A 23,804-nucleotide genomic window follows, 5' to 3' on the forward strand; every position below is an offset into this window, starting at 1 on the left:
AGGAAACCCTCCATAGACAGTTTTCAATCCGTTTTCAAAGTGTCCTATCCTGCTTGGTAGATTTTTTTCTTTATCATCATCGTTCTAACGTGTTGCAGGGAAAATTCTAACCCTGTCCTATTTATTTCAAGAATGAATAGTAATCTGATTTCTGGCAGAATAAGAGGCTCTTTCTGGGACGGTCTTGATTAAAGATTAAAGGGGGGAGCTTCCACACCCCATAAATCAAAATGACACACGTTAGTATGAAACAGATGATGGCTGCGAATGTGCGTGCCTACGCGTAAAAGAAGTTAATTCAACTTTTCTTTCTTTCTCCTGCCCCCCACCCCCCTTTTTCCTAGTTTTATTGCGTTCGACACCTTCAGCTGGGGACCAGTTGCAAACGTGCACCGGCCCGTTTGGAGGGCAGCGGAGAGAGGGAGAGGGAGAAAGGGGGCGCCTGTCTCTTTAAGGCCGGTCCCTGCGGGTTGTTATGCTGGGGAGTGAAGGAAGTGACGGGGCGATTGAATGAAACGGAGCAAAGCGGGGGGGGGGAGAGAGAGAGAGAGAGAGAGAGAGAGAGAGAGAGAGAGAGAGGGCAAGACAAGAAAGAGAAAGGGGAGCCGGGAGGCTAAGAGCGAGAGGGCAGCGGGAGCCCGGGAGGACCGGAGCCAGGCAGCAGCGGGAGGGGGGGTGGGGTGGATGCCCGCAGCCCACAGCCCACGCGGTGTCCGGAGGAGGGCAGCCGGGGAAGGGGCGGCGAGGACGCAAGAGCCGAGCGAGGTCCTTTTCTGCGTGTGTGGGGGGGGGGGGGGCAAGGCGGAGGACTCCCGTCCCACTCCAGCAGCAAAGTTAGGAACTTTGGAGAAGTTTTTCGGAGGGGGCGGGGGAGCTGCGGGGAGCGCCGGAGGGGGGGTCGGCAGCACAGCCGGGGGCGTCCAGCCTGAGCTCAGCCCCGTCCCCACTCGCTGCTGGGGGATGCGCTGCCGGGGAGGAGGAAGGGTCGGGGGAGGCCGGCTGCCCGCCGCGATCCTCTCTGGGCTGCTGCTGCTGCTGCTGGCGCGGCCGCCCCTGCCCAGCGCGGCGGCGGCGGCGGCGGGGTCGCCGTCGGAGCTGCGGGTGCGAGTCCGGCTGCCCGACGGGCAAGTGACGGAGGAGAGCCTGCAGGCGGACAGCGGCGCCGACTGCGTCAGCCTGGAGCTCCGCAAGGGCGACGGGACCCTCATCACCCTCACGGCCGACTTCAAGCAGGTGCGGATCGGGGGCTCGGGGGGGAGGAGAGGGTGGCGGGGGGGGGCCGAAGCTTTCTACCCACCTCTCACAGGAGGGACACGGCTTCCAGGACGCGGGGGGGGGTTTACTCTTGAGTAAAGGAGTGAGCGGCGCAAGCAACTGGCAAGGATCGGGTTAACCCCACCCCCGGGCCCAAAGACACGCACGCTGCTTTAGGGGTAAGAAAGTTATACTCGTGTGTGAGAATGAGATTTGAGTGTTAACTTTTTCTTTGTTACTGTCATCCTTCCTCCAATGAGTTGGAGGCAGGCTGAGGCTCTCGTGTCCGCGCCCCCTCCCATGTGATCCTCGCAACAGCCCTGTGAGGTAGGCCAGGCTGAAAGGGAGTGTCTTGTCCACAATCACCCAGCGAACTTTATGGCCAAGCCGCGGGATTGGGACTCCCTGTCTCCCTGAGCTGTAGGCAGGCACTCTCTCGGACAGGCTTTGAAAGAGAGAATCAAGAGGGGTGGGGTGGGGGTTAATACCCCCCCAAGTGGGTAAATAAATTGGGGTCGACAGGCCTAATAACATATTCCTTAGTGAAGAAGACCGCTTCCAGGCATTCTGACCTTTTTGCATGTCTCCTTGGGAGTAAGCCCCACTGACACTTAGGCTGCTTCCAAACAAGGGGCAGTGTCCAATGGTATTCCTACACAGAGTAGACCCATTGGAGTGATTGGGCCTATTTTCCATAGGACTGCCATTCAATACTGCCCTTGATCGTGCCCTGACTCATCCGCAGAACGTTACCCGGGATCCATCTGTAACCCTGCTCCTTCCATTTTTTCTTCTTCTAACCATTAAAAAAAAAAACCATTAAGGAAGTTTAGATGGGACAGCTGTACAGTGATGGGTTTTTCATGGGTAGCGCCAGGAGGCGCCCTTATTCCTAATTTGGGGCGCATCGGGTTGCAACCTGAACATGACTCCTCCTAGGATTGTTTGCACATCTTTGATTTCTCATCCAATGCCACAGGTAGAACTTTCATATCTGCTCTGATCCGTGCGGTGCTTTCCAGAACAGTCAGCTCTCAGACTTCAAACAGCAGTTCAGACATTCCAGAAAGAAAACAAAACCAACCCCCCAAAATCATTAAAAAAAAAACACCTCCCTTTCTCACATGACTTGCCCCCATTCATCCTGCTGAAAGCAGGGACACCCAGACTGTAGGTATCTCTCCTGAATCAACTTCAGGATGTATTTGTGGTTGACCTGGGTCACAATCTTCTCCATCTGCAAATATATCCGGAGAACAGTCAGGACTGGGTTTTTTTTGCAGCAGTGAAGTTTAGTTCAGGAAAGGCAGGGAAGGAGAAAGATGGCAATGCAGGGATCTAATGGAGTTTCCATTTTGCATAGACGGCGCGTTTTCCCACCCTATTATACTAATAGACCTCTGGGTCACCCAGTGTAATTGCTTGACAGAAGACTGAAAACAGGAGCAGAGAGGACTTTTTCACACAATGCATCATTAACATGTGGAACTCTTTGCCACAAGATGTGATGGTAGTCACCAGCTTAGATGCCTTCAACAGGGGATTAGACACCATTCATGGAAGAATAGTGACCTATCACTGGCTCATTGCTAGAACAGCTATGATTGGAGGTTGCGTGCCAGTCCATGCCATTTGCTGGGGAGCAAATAGGAGCTTTTTATTTCAGGGGGGATTGAGGGGAGGTCAAGTTGCTCCTACCCCACCCCCCAGACTACACCTGAGACTGTACCCCTGGTTTCCATCACCAGGGACCTCACTGTGCTGCAGTCTTAAAAGGAAAAACTGATTATTCACCCAAATTTGGCGATGGGTTAATGCTTTAAAATAGCCCCTTTTCGCTACTACCAAATTTTGGCATCAAATCATCGATTTTTTGTTTTAAAGTGGCCCCTTTCCCCCACCACTGCTGTGCTTCCAGGGCAGGGGGGAGCACAAAATTGGCCAGGTTGAGTCCCATGCGGGATGCAGAATTTATGTCGCCCATCCCTTGTTTATACCTTGCTTGGGGCATCCTTGAAGGCTCTCCTAGAAATAGACCTTCAGAGCTGGGAGGACCCTTGGCCTGCTTCCAGATGGGTCCTCCTAAATAGGTTGGACTGAAGTGGTGCATATGTGCCCATGTTTGAACCCATGCTCTTGTTTTATGGCTGCTATGTGCAGCAGCAATGGCATGCACGCAGTGTCTGACTCGTTGAGGCCGCTTGGAAATGCGGACCGACCCTGACAAAATCCACAATGTGGTCATTGACCCAGCTCCTTTGCCCTCTTGTGTGCCTGGCATGGGAACCAAAGGCCTCTTCTGTGCCAACATGTTGTCCTGTTCTGATTAAGCAGGGGCGTCTGTGGATCTCCCAGACATCACTGGTCAGTGTCTAGGGCCGTCCCTGGTCAGTGTCTGGGGCCGTCCCCGGTGTATTTTGCCTATCCTACATTATGCAGCGGGATGGAGCACATCAAAGCGGCACCAGCCTGGGAACACTGGACGCTGATATCTTCTCATGGGAAGACAGAAGCCCGCAGGGTGGGTGCGTCAATGTTTAGACAGGATCTTGAACTGTGATTTCTGGAATGAGACTCTCATAGAAGAAATGTGGGGTGGGAGCGATTCCATGCAGGCCTCCACAAATTCACTCATCAGCTCCTTAGCAGAAGTGGGGTGGGGGATGGCTGCTCAGTGGGACTTGAGAAAACCCCTACCCTACCCTACCCCAGCTGTGTAGAAGTGAGAAGGAAGAGTCTATGGTATCTCTCTGAGCTGTGCAGTTTACCCTACCCTGTGCCTGTTGGCATTCTCTTCCCCTCCTTATTGTTTTACTATGATTTTATTAGATTGTAAGCCTATGCGGCAGGGCCTTGCTATTTACTGTTTTACTCTGTACAGCACCATGTACATTGATGGTGCTATATAAATAATAATAATAATAATAATAATAATAATAATAATAATAATTCAAAGTCCAGTGCAATAGAGGACCCCCCCATCCTCCATGTTCTCTTTCACCTGCATGCACACCTTTCCCCTGGACGCATGCCATCTCAACCTTAAGTGAGGGAACCCAACAGTTTGACTCAGCACTTTGCATAAACTGCATGTGCACCTAAAAACATAATTCCCTGCAATGCTCGTGCGCCCAGGCTCCATGGTGCATGTTCAGAGACTCCCCGGCAGAGACATTGATGTTGGAAAGCGTTAGATTAGAAACAGAGGCAGCTGGCTTATACAGAGACAAGCTGTCGGACTGTGTCGCTCAGTTTTGTCCAAGCTGCCTGGCAATGGCTTTCTGATGGGTCTTTCCCTACCTGGAGATGCCGGGGCTTGAACCTGGGACCTTCTGTGTGCAAAACAGGGTCTCTGCCACTGAGATATGGCCTCTGTCTGAAAGACGAACGTTTTGAAAACACTGCCAGACCAAGCAAGAAATCAAACAGCCTACTTTCCTGACGTTCCTTGTTAAGCGTTTATCTTTGGATACTGCCTTATAAGCTGGAAGGTATCAGCCGAAGTCCTTCAAGCAAACAATCATCTTGTAACTTTCTCTCTCGTTTCACCAAGAGATTGCTGCAATCACAGTGCCGTGGATGGTGGTGCGTCTCGGGGCCGAAGTCCATGTCCTGCAGCCCAGCCTCCAGCCCCAAATTACCACCCAGAGATTGCCAGGGGGTGAGGGCAAGCAGAAGCAAGCTGTGTTTTATTTCTGTAGTCAGGACAGTGCTAAGGTTTAAGTGGGTTTAAAATGCAGCACTGCAACGGCTCAGGGTATTTCTTTTATCAGGGTTGGCAAACAGCTTTGTTGTCGCTGTTCTGTCAGGAATGTGGAACCCATTGTGGAACAAGGAATGTGGGTGCGGGCAGAGAAGTTCTGGTTGGGTGCTTCAGTAATACCTGTGGCCGTTTAAAGGGGGGTCCCCCCAAAAGGTCATTAAGTCCAGGGTGTAAAATTACCTAGCTGTACCGCTGACTGTGGAATCTTCTTTCCTTCGAAGAGTGCAAGACTGATGGACGGGGGGGGGGGGGAGAGAGAGAGTGGCAGGAGACTGTGCCTGGTTCATATGTAACAGTAACCCGGACTGCAGGTTGAGAATGGGTTGTTGTTGAATCATGGTTGACATTATGTGCGAACCCCTCCCCATTTTACTATCTTATGTGGTAGGTTAGTAAGACAGAGAAACTAGTCCAAGGTGTCTCAGTGCATTGCATGGCTGAGGAGGGATTTGAACCTGGGTCTCCCTAGTCTGACACTACAAGCGCTACGTTGCACTGGCTATTCTGTGTATGATATTTCCTTTCCTATGATTAGTGAAACGAAAGCCGTAGCTCAGCAGCAGAACATATGCTTGGCAGGCAAAGGCTTCCACAACCCACCCCCGGCATCTCCAGGTAAGGCTGGAAAACCCTTCCTGAAATCCTAGACAGCTGTTGCTGCCGGTCAGTGTCAACAGTCCTCGGCTACATGGACCAAGGATCTGACTCAGCTTTTCCTGCTCCTAATTAATTACTCAAAAGAGATTTTAAAATGGTAAACTAAATTATGAAAAATAAGAGAACAGTTTTCTTAATTTGCATGTAGCTACACAGGTTGCAGAATTCAGCTTGTGGTGTTGCAGCGTCTAGATTCTCTTTGTGCAGACTATTTCGAAGTGCAGTGTTCATAGGGCCAGACCAACTGTCCATCTTAGTGCCATGTGGGCTGATACATCTTTCCTCCAACCCTGTCATTTCCAAATTGTGTCCCATGAGAGAACTGCTAGAATGCTTCAAGAAAGAAAGGAGGAGGCCAAAGCAGCCAGAGAGAGAGAGAGAGAGGATTCCCCACTGTCTCTGCATGACATAATGTTCTGACCCTTCCTTCAAATCAACTTCCATAGGTTAGGGTGAGTAATTCTTTCCTATGTCAGATTGGCTATAATCTTAGCATTCTGTCCTCCTCGATACAGTCACAGTAGGATTACCAGTCCTCAGAGGCTGCCTTCTGTGTCTCTGAAAGAGTCCCTGCAGAAGAGAAGTCTCTAGGTGACTATTAGTCATGATGGCTATGTGAAACCTCTATGTTCAGTGGTGGTATGCTGCTGAATACCAGATGCTGGGAAGCAAGTGAGGCAGGAGGCCACTGCCTTCACACTTTGCCCATGGAGCTCCTAGAAGCATCTAGTTGGCTGCTGTGGGAAGCCAGATACTAGACTGGAATGGATCCTTTGGTCTGATCCAGAATGACCCTTCTTCTGTTCTGCCCTGGGCTGCCTGATTCCATGGAGAAGGTATGCACAGAACAATTTATTTCCCCTTGTCAAGCTTGGGAACTTTCCATTAGCACCGTGATCTCATCCTGCCCTATCAAATTAGCACAGGGTTGCTGCCTCTATTTATTTATTTTTAAAGGCTTGCTGCTTTTCAGAGCCAAATCGGAAAAGAGAACCAGGCTGGTGGAGAATGCAGGATTTCCTTTGGACCCTGTTCTGATGGGCTGGGCTTGATGTAGCTGTCCATGGCTCCTCTCTCCTGTGGAGCTCTGATCCGGTAGCCTTGGACAGTATTGCTCCAATGGAGAAGGAAGAGAATGCCTCAGCGCAGTTTACTTTCTAGAAACATGTTAGGAGTTGTTTACTTGGGCTTCTGAGCGCTGGGAAGCGGGTCACAGTGTGGGCGACTTTCTGGCTTTTCACGCAAATGATTTCCTGCAGTTCCTGGTCTTTTGTGCCTCTGGATGTGTCATGAATTCCAGGTCAGGTTTCCTCCCCCCACCCACCGGCCCACCCCGCACCACCTTTCCCCTTAACAGAGTGGCAGCTGCTAAACTGTGCAATAGAGAAGAGCCTGGCACTCAAAAGTGCTCAGGGGAGCACAAATGACAAAATGCAAACCCAATCCCCACAATGGGGTGGGTGGGTGGGTGTTATGAAAAGGTTGTGTTTTGCTCCAGGATCAAGGGTGGAGCTTCGAACAAGGATTTTTCCATCCACTGCTGTGCTGAAATTTCTCAGAAGACATTATTCTGAGACAACGTCTGAGATGTTTCTTTTTCTCACCCCCAACGCCCCCCTAGAAAAAAAAGTTGGCCACTTTGCAGAATTTTCTCCATATCTTCCCCACCATTTTTTATGGTGGCTGCCATCCCTCCACACTTGTACACACTTTATTTATTTATTTACAATATTTGTATACCACTCCCCATTCAAAATTTCAGAGAGGTGTACAATAAATACAATAAAAACAGAATAGAACACTTTAATTAGATTTTAAAAGCAAAATGAAAGGTGAACTGTGAACCGTGGCTGGTCATTAAGGAAAGGCTTCCTGGGAAAATGACGTTTTCAGGAGATGCCGAAAGGAATACAAAGTTGGTGCCTGCCTGACCTCCAGAGGCAGGGAATTCCACAGGAGGGGAGCCACCACACTCAAGGCTCTTCCCCTGGTGGACTCCATCGGAGGATGGGTCTATGTGGAACCACCAGGAGCAGGCCCTCGGATGACCTCAGTGGTAGAGGAGAAAGCACTCTCCAGAACAATCCTAGGTCCAGGACTCTGTGTGTGTGTGTGTGCAAAATGACTACGGCTGCCACATTTAGCAGCAGCCAGAAAACAAAACAAAATTTGAGGGAGGCGGAGTGGTGCTATTGTCACTGCCCATGGTGATTCCCACCGTCGGGGCAAAGAAATTTGGATGGGGAGTGATTTTCATCAGGAAAATGGTACCTTATTATGTCTAGTTTGGCTTCCAGCTCAGTGGTGAAGAAAATGCAATCTGCACATGCTCAGGAGCACTGTCGTTATTTCACATAATGAGGGGCACAGAAGATAAGGCCCAAGCATTAGCACTGGTGAGCCCATCCTTGAAGGCAGTGATCTGTTTGTAGCCTTGGTTCACTTGCGAGACTTCTCTGGTAGAATCAGTTCTTGGCTGAGTTCTTAAAGAGTTATTCTAGTCGGTGGGGAAAACAAACCCACGCTGTTCTTGGGCAGAGACAGAGGAGGGGAGGGTCCTTCTGGAAGAACTCAGGAAAATGATCATGTGAGTGAGTTCAAACGTTTCCAGATGTTCTTAATTTCCATCTCTCCCTCCTTCCCTTCCACACACAAAGTAACACAGTGGAATTCCATAGTACTGATGCCATTGTTCCAAAAGCCCCATTTTCATCTGATCTGGCAGGCCTGAGTGCTGACGGATACTGGGAATGTGTGAAAGAAGCACATGAATGCTGAAAGATGAGAGACCATTCATATGTATGGGGGAGGGGGTCGGTGTTGATGAGAGGAAGCAACACTAGGCTTGGGAAATATTGATTCTAACATTTTAACTGTTGGGCTGCTCTGGCTCTTCTGAGGCTCTACTGCACTGGTTAGGAACTGGCAGCCCATGAGCTGAATCCAGCATATGGTTAATCACCAATTGTGTTTAGTGTTCACCTCGGTATGGCATCAGTATGGTAGGGGGAGTTTCCACCAGTGCAGGTTGGAGATGGCGAAAGTGTCTGCTGTCAAGCAGTAGCTAAAGGCACAGGAGCCCTGCCAGAAGGCAAAATGTGGCAACCGTTTACCAGTTTGCCATGCCCATTTTCTCCTAGCCAGTATATGGCTTCTCCTAGGTCCACGATAACCTTTGATGCCCTCTTTTCCCACCCAAAATAATGGAAGGCTGAGGTTACACTAGCCGCTGCCCATGTAGTGCGAGATCTGCAGGGGGAAATTCACGGGCCACATCTCAGTAGGTTGTGCATCTGCTTTGCCCACAGTTGGCCCAGCATCTCCCGTTCAAGAATTGCACAAAGCAAAGCTTGCAATGACCCTCCTCTTTTTGAAACCATGCACAGTTGCTGCCAGTTGGAGAAGAAATTGCTAGGCAAGGTGGACCAACGGCCAAGACCCCCCACAAGGCAGCCCCAAGTCTTTGAGATCTGAGTCGCTCAGAATGCTGGGTCATGTGGAACAAACAAGGATGGGTTTTGTTAATTCCTTTTTGTCTGTGTTTTGCAGATTGTCACGCATCTTTAATTTAGTTATCCGCTCGTTGACAGAATCAGAATTTCTTTTTACCAGAATTATGTTCTACTTGTGCTAATTGGCGCTAATTCAACTTAGCTAATACATATTTGCACAAGTGCATTAGTTTATCGCCCACCTGGGGATGGGGGGGGGAGTCAAAAATCGGTCTGCAAGCCCCTGGTATCTGCATGATTTTTTTTGGGGGGTGGGGAGCCAGTCTGCTGTGGAATCTGCAGGTCATATTCATACATATCCAAACTGTTAATTTTTCTGACATCCCTAGGAAAAAACATACATTAAAATGTTAGTAACCTAATGCTGGTACTTCTGTATAACAGCCCAGTGTGATGCTTGGGTAGATCTTAAAATTGCCTAATTCCTGTGTGTGTGTGTGTGTGTGTGGTGTGAGAGAGAGAGAGAGAGAGAGAGAGAGAGAGAGAGAGAGAGAGAAGGGTCACAGAAGCACTTCAACCTGGCTGTGTCTGGTTTCAGGAAGAGAAAGAGAAAGAATTCCTGAATTCTGTTTGGCCTCCCATTATTTCTGACCTCTGTTTACATTGTGCCATCTTGGAATCCTCCATTCATCTCAGAGAGAAGCAACACAAGTGCTAGGAAGTGAGAGAGCCATGTGTCTCGAGTGATATTTACAATTCTTTGGTGCTGGGTCAGACTTCAGGGCACCTTTTTAGGGTAAAGCATCTGTGCTCTTGCTCTGGGTTTAATTCATGGCATTTATTTAGCAGTTCAAAGCGTCTCGCCTACGTGGTCCCAGTACTCCTTATAACAGTCCTATAAAGAAGGAGAGTCTCATTTAGACTCACGTTGTGGGTCACCATTGTAGGTCAGCCTTGAAGATGATGTGGACTTCAACTCCTATGAGCCTCAGCTGGCATAGCTCAAAGCCAGGAATTTCAGATGTTGTACTCCAAAACATTCCAGAGGGCACCAGGTTGTGGAAAAGCTGTTGCAGATTAAGGTGGAGTGGGGGGGGGCAGTTTGTTGTAAGAATGGCTGAGGGGATGTAGGTGAAGTGTTTTGAACATTCTGTGTAGGGCTATAGAAGTTGAAATTTAAAAGCTCTAATGGTCCAAGCCCAGGATACCAGAAAGCAAAGGTGGGTTTATTTTGTATTTTGATACTTTTTGAGACTTTAACTTTATATTGATTTCAGTGTGCCTGTGAGCTGTCTCAGAGGGATTTATTATATCAAAAGGCTACCATGTTTACATGTAGCGTTCAGGATTGGTACAGCATTTAAATAGTGTGCTTAACTCTTGAGGAATTAATGTCGGGAGGCAGCATAACTCTTTGTGTCTGGTGCTGAGAACAGGCAAATGGAGTGGCTTTTCATTCCATGCCTCATTTTTGAGCTTCCCAGAGGTATTTGGCTGACCATGGCTGGAAACAGGACGTGAGGCTAAATAGACTTTTTTGTCCAATCCAACAGGGCTCTTCCACTCAATACCTGTTGATAGAACTATCTTGTTTTTCATGGCAACATCCAAAATAGAGGGCCACACCATCCTGGTGGGTTACTTCTAAAGACTTTTTTTAAAAGGTGCCATCCCTGAAAGCGTGTTCGCAGTTCCCTACCAGTTGCAAAGAGATAAGAGGAGTCTTTTAAATGCTCACCCCAGGAGGGAAAGGAGCAATTTGGGATCCCTGGCGAGGTGGTCAGGAAATTGCAAGGCAGCCTCACGGCAGGAATAACTCAGCCACGTTAAACATTAGTGAATTTATCACACGGTTATTAAAGTATATGTTTCCTGCAGGCTGCGTTTGAGGGCAGGCAGGGGCACCATTTCGCAGAATATTGCTTTTGTTATCCTGCGGTGCAGCCGTGCAGATCGACACAGGGTTGCATTTTAATTAATCGCCTCTTTTAAGGAGGTGGGGGGATGACTTCTGTCTGGAATAGCTGGAGTTCCAGTGAACTTGAAACCTGAAAAGGACATTGCTGTTTGCGGGTAGGAATGGGAGGGTGATAGCCTAGCCCTGTAAGGCTGTGTCTGTATTGAGGCATTTGCATTAGAACACTTAATACTGCATTTCTGCGTGCGTTTTTTCTGTGTGGTCCCTTCAGGGATGGACCGTAGCTCTCTGATAAAGCACCTGTGGCATGGAGAGCATCATACAATTCAATTCCTGGCATCTCCAGTTTTAAAAAAGGATCAAGTAGCAAACAATATGAGTGACCTCAGCCAGAGAAGCTGTAGAGCCACTATGGATCAGAGTAGACTAGGGATGGAATTCAGGGTGGGTGGGTGGTCAGCCTAGTTAGTTAGTTAGTTTATTGGTTTCCTATCCTGCCTTTCCTCCAAGGAGCAGTGTACATGATCCTCCTCTATATTTTGTCCTCACAACAACCCTACAAGGTAGGTTAAGCTGAGGCTCAGTGACTGGCCCAAAGTCACCCAGTCAGCATAATGGTTGGGTGGGAATTCGAACCCGGATCTCTTGAGTTCCACTTCAACACTTTTACTACACCACACTGGCTATTTTAAAGCATGGGGGAGTGTGTGTGGGCCTCCAGATGTTGTTGGACTGCAATTCCCATCAGTCCTAGCCAGCATAGTCAATGGCAAGGGATGTTGGGAGGTGGCAGTCAAAAACATCTGGAGGGCCACAGATTGACCAACCCTGCTTAAAAGGTGCTCCCAGCATACCTGGTTATTATTTTCTTGGGTTTTCAGTATTTCACCTGTTACTTGTGTAAAGTTAACAGAAAACAATAGAAATGTGTAGAAAATTAAATTCTAGTTTATTTTTTTAAAGGTGATGTATGTATACACAATGCCAACTTTGAAGGACGGGCAAGCAAATTGTTTAATGGCAAGGGGGGAATGTTAATAGCATATTAGGACCGAGGGGACAGGAGCAGGCAGAAGTAACATCGGGGCCTGCTCCTGCTGGACTCTTCCCCCCCCCCACAGGGCAAACTGCCATCTTGGCCCTGTGGGGAAGAAGAAGGACTGAGGGGACAGGAGCAGGCAGAAGTAACATCGGGGCCTGCTCCTGCTGGACTCTTCCCCCCCCCCCACAGGGCAAACTGCCATCTTGGCCCTGTGGGGAAGAAGAAGGACCGAGGGGACAGGAGCAGGCAGAAGTAACATCGGGGCCTGCTCCTGCTGGACTCTTCCCCCCCCCCACAGGGCAAACTGCCATCTTGGCCCTGTGGGGAAGAAGAAGGACCGAGGGGACAGGAGCAGGCAGAAGTAACATCGGGGCCTGTTCCTGCTGGACTCTCTCTCTCTCTCTCTTTCTCTCTCCTCCCTCCCTCCCTCCTTGACTCCTTTTCCTTGTGTGTCATGTCTTTATTAGATTGTAAGCCTGAGGGCAGGGACTGTCTTTTTTGCTAAGTGTAAGCCGCTCCGAGAGCCTTTTTTGGCTGAGGAGCGGGGTATAAGTATGATAAATAAATAAATAAATATATCCTCTGTAGGGGCCTACCTTTTTACAAGAACTAGAATTCCACCTCCAGCATAGACAACGGACATCCTACTCTCACCTGGTCGAAGGTAGTTCCCTGTGCCCTTCCCCTGCAGTGTGTGTCATGAATTAGAGAAGGTACTGTATGCACAACTGAGATCTGAGCCACACAATCAGCAGTTTTGCATGGTGTTGCTGGACTGTAGCATTTTGCACTGGAGCTGGAACAGTCAAATGCTGCTCTCGACAAAGCTTCTGGGAGAGAAAAGATTGCTGTACCATCGTTCTTCTCAACACGCTGTGTTTGTATCCAGATGGAGTTTCTCTATTTGGGGAAACACTCAAACATTGGATACCCCAACAGCAGAGGGAAGTGGCACGTGCCAACGGCAGATGGTGTGCTCCAGCTCTGAAACGGCCAGAAGGTTGGAGCATCTTCCCTCTGAACAAATGCTGAGGCTGTTCGTTCATTGAGAACAAACAGCAACAAAGCTGCCTCTTTGGTACCCTGCTGGTGAATGTCAGGGGCAGCTGGATGGGTCCTCCCGACTACGGAGTACTGGACTAGACGGAGCTTTGGTCTGACCTAGCAAGGCACACGCAAAATGTTGGACCAGGACACAGAAGGTCTGGGTTCTAATTTCTGCTTGGCAACAAACTTTTAGGTGGCCTTGAGCGTTCCCCCTCAGCCTCAGTTCTCCGTCTGTAAAATAGGAATGCAAACAATGTCGTTGTGGGAATAGCATAGAGATTATCACTGTACAAGGCTTTCTGCGCGAAAGAAAAAAGTGGAAGTGGAGCGTCTGTGTAACTTGAAAGTTATAGGTGTAATTCTCTAACTATCCTTTCATTTTTATCTGGGACTTCTTTCCATACCTCACACTTTTGACCTCCATTCCCCACACCGAGACGTCCTGGAGGCCCTCTAAAGCCTCCCTAACACAGAGAGATAAACACACATACATACGATACCAAGTTTGGCAGCCTGGTGAAAATTTGCATAATTCCTAATTTGCATAATTCCTAAGTTGCGTGCATTCCTAATTTGCATAAATTGTTCTTGATTGCACAACCTGGATTTCAAGGGTGCTGAACTTTAAGGAAGTTTTTTTTGTTGTTTGTTTGTTTTTTGTGGGTTTGCTTTAGTTACGTCTTGGAATTCTCAACTTCCTAAGGGCAAAGCGACCTGTTTAATATACTCTAAAACTGGCCTTGTTTTAAATGCAACCTTATCCATTGCCGTGCCTTTATTAGTGTTATATTTTGCACAACTAGTGTCCTTGAATCACTTTCCAAAACAAGATTTCCCAACAACCTCCATTCAGAAGCAATAATGCAGAGAGTCCCTGAGCTGAGAGGTCACCACCAGCCGGAACATCTGTGGGGGTGCTGATGTCACACTAGAACTTGTTGCTATGCCGGGAAGTCTCACGGATTTCCTCCAGCCGTGCCTTTCATTTGCTTGGCTAAGAACTGACACAGTGCTGAATCACCTGGTTCCTTCTGGCAGAAACTGCAGAAAGAACTTTTGGGGGGAAGTCTTTCACTCTTTCTGCTGGAAAGTCAAGCCAGAGTTTCATCCATTGGGAGGCTCGGTAGAAATTCACATCACCAGGTGATGGACAGCTTTGGGTACCCCTGAACCTGTCTAGTGGAGTGCAGTAGTTGATTCACATAGCCTGTTCTTCTTCTTTTTTTAAGGAATTTCTAATCTCATTGGCTGCAGAAGAAGTTGGGGGGAAACCCACAGCCAGTGTTTCCCTCTGACTGGACGCTGCAGGAGGCCACCAGTTATGGCGGTCAAGCTGTCTCGATAGGGATGTTCATCTGCCATCACTGATCCTCTCTTTGGGGAACCCCCAGCTACCTTTCAATAAACCCCAGAGTCATGAAAATGTAAGCTATCTAATCCAGTATCCCATTTCCAACAGTGGTCAGACATAACCCACCAGAGGACATCTTCCACAATTGCTTCCTCAACAACTGGGATAAAGCTGCCCAGAACACAGTTTTGAAAAACTCTTGCAATGGAAAAAGACATCGCCTTAGGCAACATTCCGACTCTTTGAGTCCTAAACTTACTTGCTTTAGTTCGTTCTCCCTCTCTCCCCCCTTCTCCTGGCTGCGTGCCAACCAGCGGCTTCATCTCAGTTGCAAGCCCTGGTCGTTTCCCAACCGCTGCAAGCTTGTTCCCATCGCGCTGGTGAGCGGGTGACCCAGCAGTGCTACAGAGACAGTCTAAATATTTATCTACACTCTCTCTCCATGCTGGGTGATTTATAGGCTGCAGGCTCCCTTGCCATGCCTGGTATGGGAAGGAAGGGTGCTTGGGAAACCACTCAGTGTGGGCCACAGCCGGCATCTTCATTTAATGGCAATGGGGAGGGGGAAACAGTGAGGGGGGGAGGGGAGGGCTGGGTTACAAGAGCAAGGCCAGAAGTATCACAGTAGTTAAAGTGGAAAGAACATAGCGATAAAAACAGGCACAAGAAGATGCCAAGGAGCAGGGATGATCAAGTGAGGAATGGACTCATTCCTGAAGTTTCTGAGCACTTTTCAAAGGCAGCTCTATGTAGAGTGTGTTACAGTAGTCCAGACAGAATGAAACTAAGGCAAGTGTCACCATGGCCAGGTCAGACATCCCCAAGAAAAGGCACAGTTGGTGCAAGTGGCCTCAGCTATGCAAATGCACTCCTGCCTGCCACCGAAATTTGGGCATCCAAATTCAGAACTGAGATGACATTCATTGTGGTGGAGTACTTAGCGGTGTTGGCCCAGGTTCAAATCCCGTGTGTGTGTGTGTGTGTATTGTGTATGTGCACAGAGAGTTCGTACCCTCTGACGATTGTCAGATTAAATTAGGTTGGTTGTGTGTGTTTTGTTTTGTTTTACATTAGGGAAAAAGTGGAATACTTTGTGGTAGATGGGAGTGCAAGCCATGAAAACAACCCTCGTTTCTGGGGTCTGGTGGCTGGTGTGTCCCACTAAAAGATGTTTTGAAAGCCTTCTGCATTTCTGCAACAGCTGGAAAACAGTGCATCTGCAGGTTTCGATTGTAGGATGCAATCTTATGCATGTCTAGACTGAAAGAAGTCCTACAACTCCCAGCATCCCCCCTCCCTGGCCAGCATGGGACTACTGTCACCATACAAACAACTGGGAGTACGATTTTCATAGTTTTGCAGAGAGTCTTATATCTTGTTGTGTGACCTCACTGGCAAAGGCCGTAGCAGATGATGCCCCAAACATCTGGAGGGCAGCAGACGGATGAAAGCTGGTTCACACACTGACTAGCAGCTGCTCTCCAGGGTTTTGGACCAGAGACGCCTGGGTTTGAACTGGGGACCTTTTGCATGGCAAGTCAGTGCTCTACCACTGAGCTACGGCCCTTCCCCAGCCCTTCAATACATCACACAGCCTACACATTTCCAAGGTCACGTTGCACCACGTAAGGTTGAGAAACATGGAAAGGGCCATCCGTGCTGTTCCTAGAGGCCTGAGAGCATGCAAAGCCCTGGTTACATGGGATGGTCATGAGAGCACCCCCTGTGTTTCAGCTTAGCACAGTGCAGAGAACCACAAGCTCATGAGAGCGGCTGGGCATATGCACTTGGAATCTCTCCTCCTTCTGCTTCAATATGATGGATGCATCTAGCAGAACTCCAGCTCAGTCCAGGGTCCAGCCTGCAGCTGTGCTTTCAGCTGTCCAGTCATTTCCTCCAGGCTCAGGCCTGCCCGTCGGAGGGGAGACAGTGAGTCAGACCTGGAATGTGTACAGATGGACTCAGGGATCATCCAAGAGAGAGGTTTAGTCCAAGCTTAGCTTGGCTCCTGAGCTCTGGATGGACGGTGCTTCCATCCAGAGCCTTTGTTAGTCAGAGGGCTGGAACGCTGCAGAGATCTTTGGGGAGAGCAGCGGAGACAGGATGAATCATGATGCTAACGAAGGTTGCTCCAAGATGGAGCCTCGAGATCACCAAAAGCACCTGGCCCACTTTTCTCACTTGCCCCCTTGTCCCCTGTCCAGCCTGTTCTGGATCGTGCTTACTTAGGAATAAGAGCCAGTGATGCCAAAGAAATTTACTTCTGAGTAATTATGCTTAAGATTTGCACTTAAGACTAAGTCTTCTGCACTTTAGGAAAACCTGTCCAGTTCTTCAGCCTGTTCTTCCCATGATCTGCTTTTCATAGTCCTCGAACTCTTTTGCAGATCACAATCTCACAGCCTAAACTGCCTTACAGGGTTGTTGTGGAGGGCTGTGGAAGAATGGTGGAATAAAAATGTGTCATTGTTTTTTAAAGCTATGGCCAAGATCTGCTTGAGAAACACATGGAGCTGTATGCTCTTGGAACACCTCGTGCATTTTTGTTGTTCTTTTAACATTCACTCCAGGTTCTCTCCCTGTTTGTTTATATATGCATGCATGCATTCAGTTCTTTGCAAAGAAACATGTGCAAAGGCAGCCAGGTCCCTGAACCCAAGGAGCTTACAGACTAAATTTCAGAAATGAATGTGACCAAATGCAGCTAGAGAAACCTGGATTTTTGGCGATTGATGGTGGAAGTATCTGTGTCCGACTGAAGCCGAGAAACATGGTTTGACTTCCCTTTGTTTCTCTTAGGAGGTGAAGATATTCCGAGCCCTGATCCTTGGGGAACTGGAGCGAGGCCAAAGCCAGTTCCAGGCACTCTGTTTTGTCACCCGGTTGCACCGCAATGAAATCATCCCCAGCGAGTCAATGGCCAAACTAAGACAGGTAAGGTGGTGGAAGGTTTGCTGGTTCTTGCAATTAGGGTGGGCAAAGTCCGCCTCTCCATTTCATCCTCGCAACAACAACCCTGTGAGGTAGGTTAGGCTGAGAGTCAGTGACTGGCCCAAAGTCACCCAGTAAGTTTCATGGCTGACTGGGGACTAGAACCCAGATCTCCTGAGTCCCAGTCCATCACTCTAACCACTACACTACCTAATCAATATCCAGGGTGACTTTCATAAAAATATACACTAAAAATGACACAACGAACCGCTCCAAAAACATTGCATCAAAGAAACAGCAGGTGGGGGAGAAGGCAAGTTCAGTGTAATCACACACTAATTGTGTGTACACTGTGAATTGAGTGTGTAGTGTCCCCTTAAACACAACGCACCCTCAGAAGTCTCTTTAGGTTAAGACACAAGTGGGCAATTTGTGGCCTTCCAGATGTTTTTGGCCCACAATTCCCGTCAGCCCTAGCCAACATGGCCAATGGTGAGGGATTCTGGGAGTCATAGAGCAAAACATCTGGAGGGTCACAGGTTTCTCCCCCCACCCCAGACTAGGAAAAATCCTGCTGCAGGCCTGTATTAAGAGCCCTGCCAGGGTGCTATATATAAACCTGGAAATACCTGTGTGGAGCCTGAATTCTGTAATCCAGGTTCAACATCGGTGTTCACCCTGCTGGCTGTAGGGGGGGCATTCCAGAAAGTGGGTGTTTACACACACACACACACACACACACACACACACACACACACAAAACCCAGCTCTTTATCTAAATCTCACCTCAAAGCCTCAAAGTTCCTGCTATACACAAATGCATATAGCAGAAACCCCACAAGGTGTTCTTCTTAAGGTGAAGGCAGCTTTGTGAGGTGGGTGGGTGCATTCAGACAATGGTGTGCTTAACCCTTTCCCCCACCATTCCAAAATATCCCCTCTAAGCAACTTTCTCCTCTGTGGCATCCAAACACAAGGTTTCCCCTCCCCCCCAAAAAAATGTGTTTTTGAAGCGCCCCCCCTTCCCTTGAGGAAAAAACAGATTGGGGTTTCAAAGCAGCACAGATGATGGAAAAAAACATTGAGACTCTTATCTTTCCACCATTTTTCTCCTTCCCAGAAAAACCCCCGGACGGTGCGGCAGGCTGAGGAGGTGCGGGCTCTGGAGCACCTGAGCATGGACGTGGCTGTCAACTTCAGCAAAGGAGCCCAGCTGAGCTCCCACATCCACAACATCTGTTCAGAGGCCAAAGAGGCCATCTACACCCGGGAAGAGGACGTGAAGTTCTGGCTGGAGAAAGGTAGGGGCCGCTGCTGCCATTAGGACAGGACCTTGCTGGTGTCTCTTAGGCATGTCAGAGAAATTCATTTGGGGGCGGGTGGCGTTTGGCAAGTTTCCCTTGGCCTCCCACCCCCCGCCCCATCCTGGATTGCATTTTGGTTCACGCTACATCACCCAACTCCATCTGCAGTGAGTCAGGCCAGTTTGCAGATTTCCCAACAACTCTGTAATTTAGGTGTGTGTGTGGGGGTGGAGTTCTACAATTTTTTGCAAAATTGCGCAAATTGTGAAATTTTGCCACAATTCGCGCAAATTGCTCAGAAATTTGTGAAAATTGCAGAACCTCCCACCGCAAATAAAATAAAATGCCCCTGGAGCTTGGACGGGGGAGGAGGAAGGCCACAGCACAACGCAGAGATGTAAAGTGAGTCATACACAACATGGAACTCCATCGAGCGAAAAAAGAAACGAATTTCCCAGCGCAGGACATCCGTAGTATCTCTAGGCTTCCATTCCTGTAAAATGAAGATGCGGAACCTCTTTCAGCCCGAGGGCTGAATTCCCTTTAGAAGAAGCTTTCAGGGGCTGCATTCCAGTGGTGCTTGGGGCTGAAGGCAAATGGATCAGTGCCAAATGTCCAAAACACCAGCGTATTTTAGCTTAAAGCCCTTAGTGCTAGTCATTAAGCCTTGGGAGAGGCGTTTAAATCTTTTAGAATGGAGGAGAAAACCATCAAAGGATCCGGGAAAGGGGCAGACACCAAGTAGGCAGGATTGGGACCCAGGTAGGCCAGAATGGGACTTCTGCACCCCTCGTGTAAAGGCCTAAAGGGTACATTTAAGAGAGCAAGGACACCTTCAGGCATTGGAGGGTTCTAGAGTCGGAGGAGCTTTGCTCTGGGATATGACTTCTCCTTCTCTGTCTGGCCTTTTTGCAGGAGTGGACGGATCCATGTTTGAGGTCCTGCCCCAGTCGGCTGACCTGCCTGACTTGCAACGTTGCAGGCTCTGCGCAGACCGTTGGAAGCCCTGCATTTGCAGCTATGCGCTGAGCATTGAGTGGTACCCCTGCATGCTGAAGTATTGCAAGAGCCGCGACTCCGCTGGGAAAGTCTCCTCCTACAAGTGTGGCATCCGTAGCTGTCAGAAGGCCTACGGCTTTGACTACTACGTGCCGCAGAAGCAGCTCTGCCTTTGGGACGAGGAGACCTAGCAGAGTGCTTGGGCGGCCATCTTTGGGCTGTCGGTGCTTCCTTCCCACCTTCTTTCTACGGCTCTGGATTGCCCAACCGGGATGGCTGCCTGGAAGAGGACGGAAGGGGAATGGTCCGGAGCGGCTTGGGACAGACCTGGCAGGCTCCATTTTATGAAGGTTTTGTCTGAGTTTCCTTGTCTACCCAACAGTTAACTCCCTCACACATATGAACACCAGCTACGTTTGGCTGTGAGACTGTCAGAGAAAGAATGAGGTGGGAGCTGTGTCTTGTGCCATGCTCTTGGAGCTGTTGAAGTCTCACGGCCAGCCCAAAATCTCTTTGCCACCAGCCGTCTTAACTATTTAAGGTTCTTGACAACCAAAAACAAAATGTGACCCATTGCTGCTTCACTTAAGAAAGAAAACTGAGGAAAAAGCATAGAAGTCCCGCCTTGGCAATCTCCCAGAGAAAGAGAAAGAATGAGAAAGAGTTCAGAATCCAGAGGAGTAACAGGATTCATCCAAGAGCAACCCCTGAGGGGTGTTTCATGTTCTATCAAGACTTGAACCTGTGGCCTCAGGATCCGAGTGTGTGAGCTTGGAGATGCTCTGAAGTTGCTACTTGGTTCAACCAATAGAGGGAGACAAAGAACCGTGACAAGATGGCTGTTCCACACCAGCATCTAAGCAGAGGTGGACGTGGGCTTCTGCCCACATAAGCTTTGCAGGAACATGACAGAATAACCCAGATCGGCGTGGGGTAACTACTGGCCCCTGCAACCATTCACCTCCAACAACACCAGACCCCTCGATAACCAATGCCTAATTATTTTAACAAGTGAATAACGCAACTCCTGCAAGTTTCAGCAGTCACCTGGTCACGCCAGTATGTAACCAGCACAAGGACCACGGCCATCAGCTGGGTGGAACTAGAAGTGGGGGAGTTGAAGGAGTGCCACTGGGCTCTTCCCCTTGATCCCGATTGGCTCCCTGGTGCTGGAAGGAGGAGCTGAGAACACTAGTTCATCGAGAAGCCCCACCTCTTGCTCCTGGTTGGTCTTCCCCAGTAGGAGGGTGTGCCAATCAGCTTCCAGTTTGAATCACTTATTCTCCAACCTTGGCTGAAGATCTGTGAGAGCGAAATGCTACCACTGAAAATGGGAGAGGCCTAAAATCGTGCCTCTCTGTTTGAAGACCTGTGCCCCAGTGCCTTCCTTTCTCATTAACAGAGAGAAATATGCCTGTGCATTTCTATCGCCTACACCCCCAACCCACCCCGATCCTTAGATGCTTGGGCAACTTACTTTTCTTTTAGTCTCACCAGTTTGCCTTCTTGGAAACAAATGTTTTGTTATTGGCCAGGCCCATCATGGGAGCCACTTCATGAGTGGGAAAGCTTTTAAACTCATGGCAGCCATTTTGTGAGAGCACCCATCACAATCTCTCAAAATCCCAAAGGTGCCCACTGAGCCAGTGGGAGTGAGTTCCACATGTTAATGATACATTGTGTGAAGATGGAGGGAGAGAAATGACTGGAAATTTAGAGTTCCTGACAAAACTGACTTGCAAAGTATTGCCATGTTTTCTTTTTGGCAGGGTTCCTTTAACAGGCAGAAATTCATGAGGCTCAGCTCCTCCTATGATGGAAATACAGTGACGGGGAAGCTTTACCTCTTTGATTTCAGCCTGTTGTGCAGCTGCTTAAAAAGATGGAGGTGCTGTCAAGAAAAAAAGACAAAAGGACAACAGCCATATTTCCCAGTCTCCCTTTTGCATTGGCTTTACGTCTTCAGTGCCACCTCTCCCGTGCCCTCAACCACATTGTGCCTTCTTCCTTTGCCTTGCTTAATTCTGAACATTTCACGTCATTGAAGTTGAAACCTACATTTCCAAATAATTGTATTTTTTTAACCTTTCTCACAGAATTATTTTTGTATGTCTCTTTTTAGGGACGTGTGTGTGTGTGTGTGTGTGTGTGTGTGTGTGTGTGTGTGTGAGAGAGAGAGAGAGAGAGAGAGAGAGAGAGAGAGAGAGAGGGAGGGAGGGAGGGAGGGAGGGAGGAATTTTGGAGTTGTTGCTTTTCTTCTTTTTTGAAAATTGCCATACAAAGTGAAACAAATATAAAACTTGAATGAAAAGTATTTTTAAACAAATTATTTATCAAATGTAAGATGAATAAACTGATTTTTTAAAAAAGAACCATCCCCAAGGAGTCTCCCTCTATGTGGGTGCTACCCACAAATCTTTGCACAGGATACCATGCTCATTTGGAATTCGTACATCTCTTACCTAGGGATGTAGGAATCCCCCAACGTCTGGTCCAGGCAGGATCTGTCGCAAGGAAACCAGGCCCTTTTGGGACTCAGCGGATTTCCCCATAGACCTGGCACTTCCTCCAGATTTCGCACAGGTTTTTTTTTTTTCCTCTGTAAACAAGGCAAAATCCTAATTAGTTTATCTTGGGCAAAATATGCTGTAATTAGTGTATTTTATGCCCCTTGCAGTCGTAAAGTGCTTAGTTTTACATAAATTGCAGCTGCAATAGTCTTATCTTGCCCTGTTTACAGGGGGGAGAGAAACGTGTGAAATCCAGAGGACAGGTTAGCAGAGACTCTTTATGAATTCCAGTAGAAAGTGACCCAAACCACATCTTTTGGACACATTGGAACTCAGGTTGTGACTTCTCCAAATATGTCATGGGATGGGGTGGGGATACACATTTAAATACATGTTTTGAGAGAACATTATTTGAACTGGCAGATAGATGTGGAAATGGAGCTGGGGTTTTTTAAAACAACAACAACAACAACAACAACACATATGGACAGGAAATAAGCTGCTTCCTCCATCCCTGGTTCTGAGGGATCCAAGAATAACAATATGGAGGTAAAGACAGAACTGCATTATTTATTTATATAGCACCATCAGTGTACATGGTGCTGTACATAGTAAAACAATAAAACAGCAACACCCTACCGCACAGCCTTACGGTCTAATAAAATTATAAGAAAACAATAAGAAAAGGAAGGGAATGCACCCAACAGACACAGGGGACAATAGAACTAACAGTGTAAACGTAAGATCAAAATCAAGTTCTTAGAGATTTGAAGGGAAATTCGTGTAAAATAAGGCTAACAATGGCTAGTAGTCATGATTAGGGACTGGCAAACTCACCCAGGTCCAACTCATGGGACGCGCGCCCTGCCACTATCTGGCCCCATTCGCCGAGGGTCCGATGAATGGCCAGCAGCCATCCACCACAGTCCAGAGCCTCCATTGTGCTTGACAATGGAGGCTCTAGAAATGACATAATCCCCCACCCCACTGCGTCAATGGTGGCCGGCAAGGCCCCATTTATGGAAGAGTAAAGGTATGATGGAGCACACTCTCTGGGACTCTTTTTACGGACCCGGCACAGATTGTACCTGGGATTTTCCTCATGCAAAACATGGCTTCTGTGACTGAGCTACAGTCCGGCACTGAAGGGCCCGTATACCTCATGCCCTTTGCCACCATGACAGTTTGCAAATAGGGGAGTGCTGTTGTGCTCTATCACCATCACTGCAGATGGCTGGACAGTGATTCTGCAACTCCACCCCATCAGGTGGTGGTATTATTATTATTATTATTATTATTATTATTATTATTATTATTATTATTATCATCATCATCATCATCATCATCTACCCACTTCTCCCTCTGGATTGAGGCGGGGAACAACCCTAAATAAAATATAATACATAAAATTAGTTAAAAGAGCATATAAAACCAATACAATATTAAAATAACAATTACAGCATCTTAAAATTCTTAGGTTTAAAATTCATCTGGGTAGGCTTGATGGAAGAGACTAGTCTTTACGTCTGTCTTAAACTCAGAGAGAGAATTAAGCTGATGAATCTCCTCCAGCAGG

At 48.2% G+C, this 23,804-nt stretch overlaps 2 protein-coding genes across 2 annotated transcripts in view; both read left to right on the plus strand.

Annotated features, from left to right (window-relative positions):
- POU2F3 (POU class 2 homeobox 3) overlaps nucleotides 1-23,804 on the plus strand; it is a 334,798-nt gene that overhangs the window by 205,872 nt on the left and 105,122 nt on the right. The gene's annotated exons all lie outside the window — the stretch shown is intronic.
- On the plus strand, nucleotides 961-21,913 carry OAF (out at first homolog). Its single transcript, XM_063139433.1, has 4 exons — nucleotides 961-1,233; nucleotides 17,284-17,418; nucleotides 18,536-18,716; nucleotides 19,635-21,913. The coding sequence occupies exons 1-4, from the start codon at nucleotides 961-963 to the stop codon at nucleotides 19,907-19,909; spliced, it is 864 nt and encodes a 287-aa protein (XP_062995503.1). The 3' UTR covers nucleotides 19,910-21,913.

Source organism: Elgaria multicarinata, chromosome 12 (assembly GCF_023053635.1).
Source record: "Elgaria multicarinata webbii isolate HBS135686 ecotype San Diego chromosome 12, rElgMul1.1.pri, whole genome shotgun sequence".
In the NCBI taxonomy this organism is placed as follows: Eukaryota; Metazoa; Chordata; class Lepidosauria; order Squamata; family Anguidae; genus Elgaria; species Elgaria multicarinata.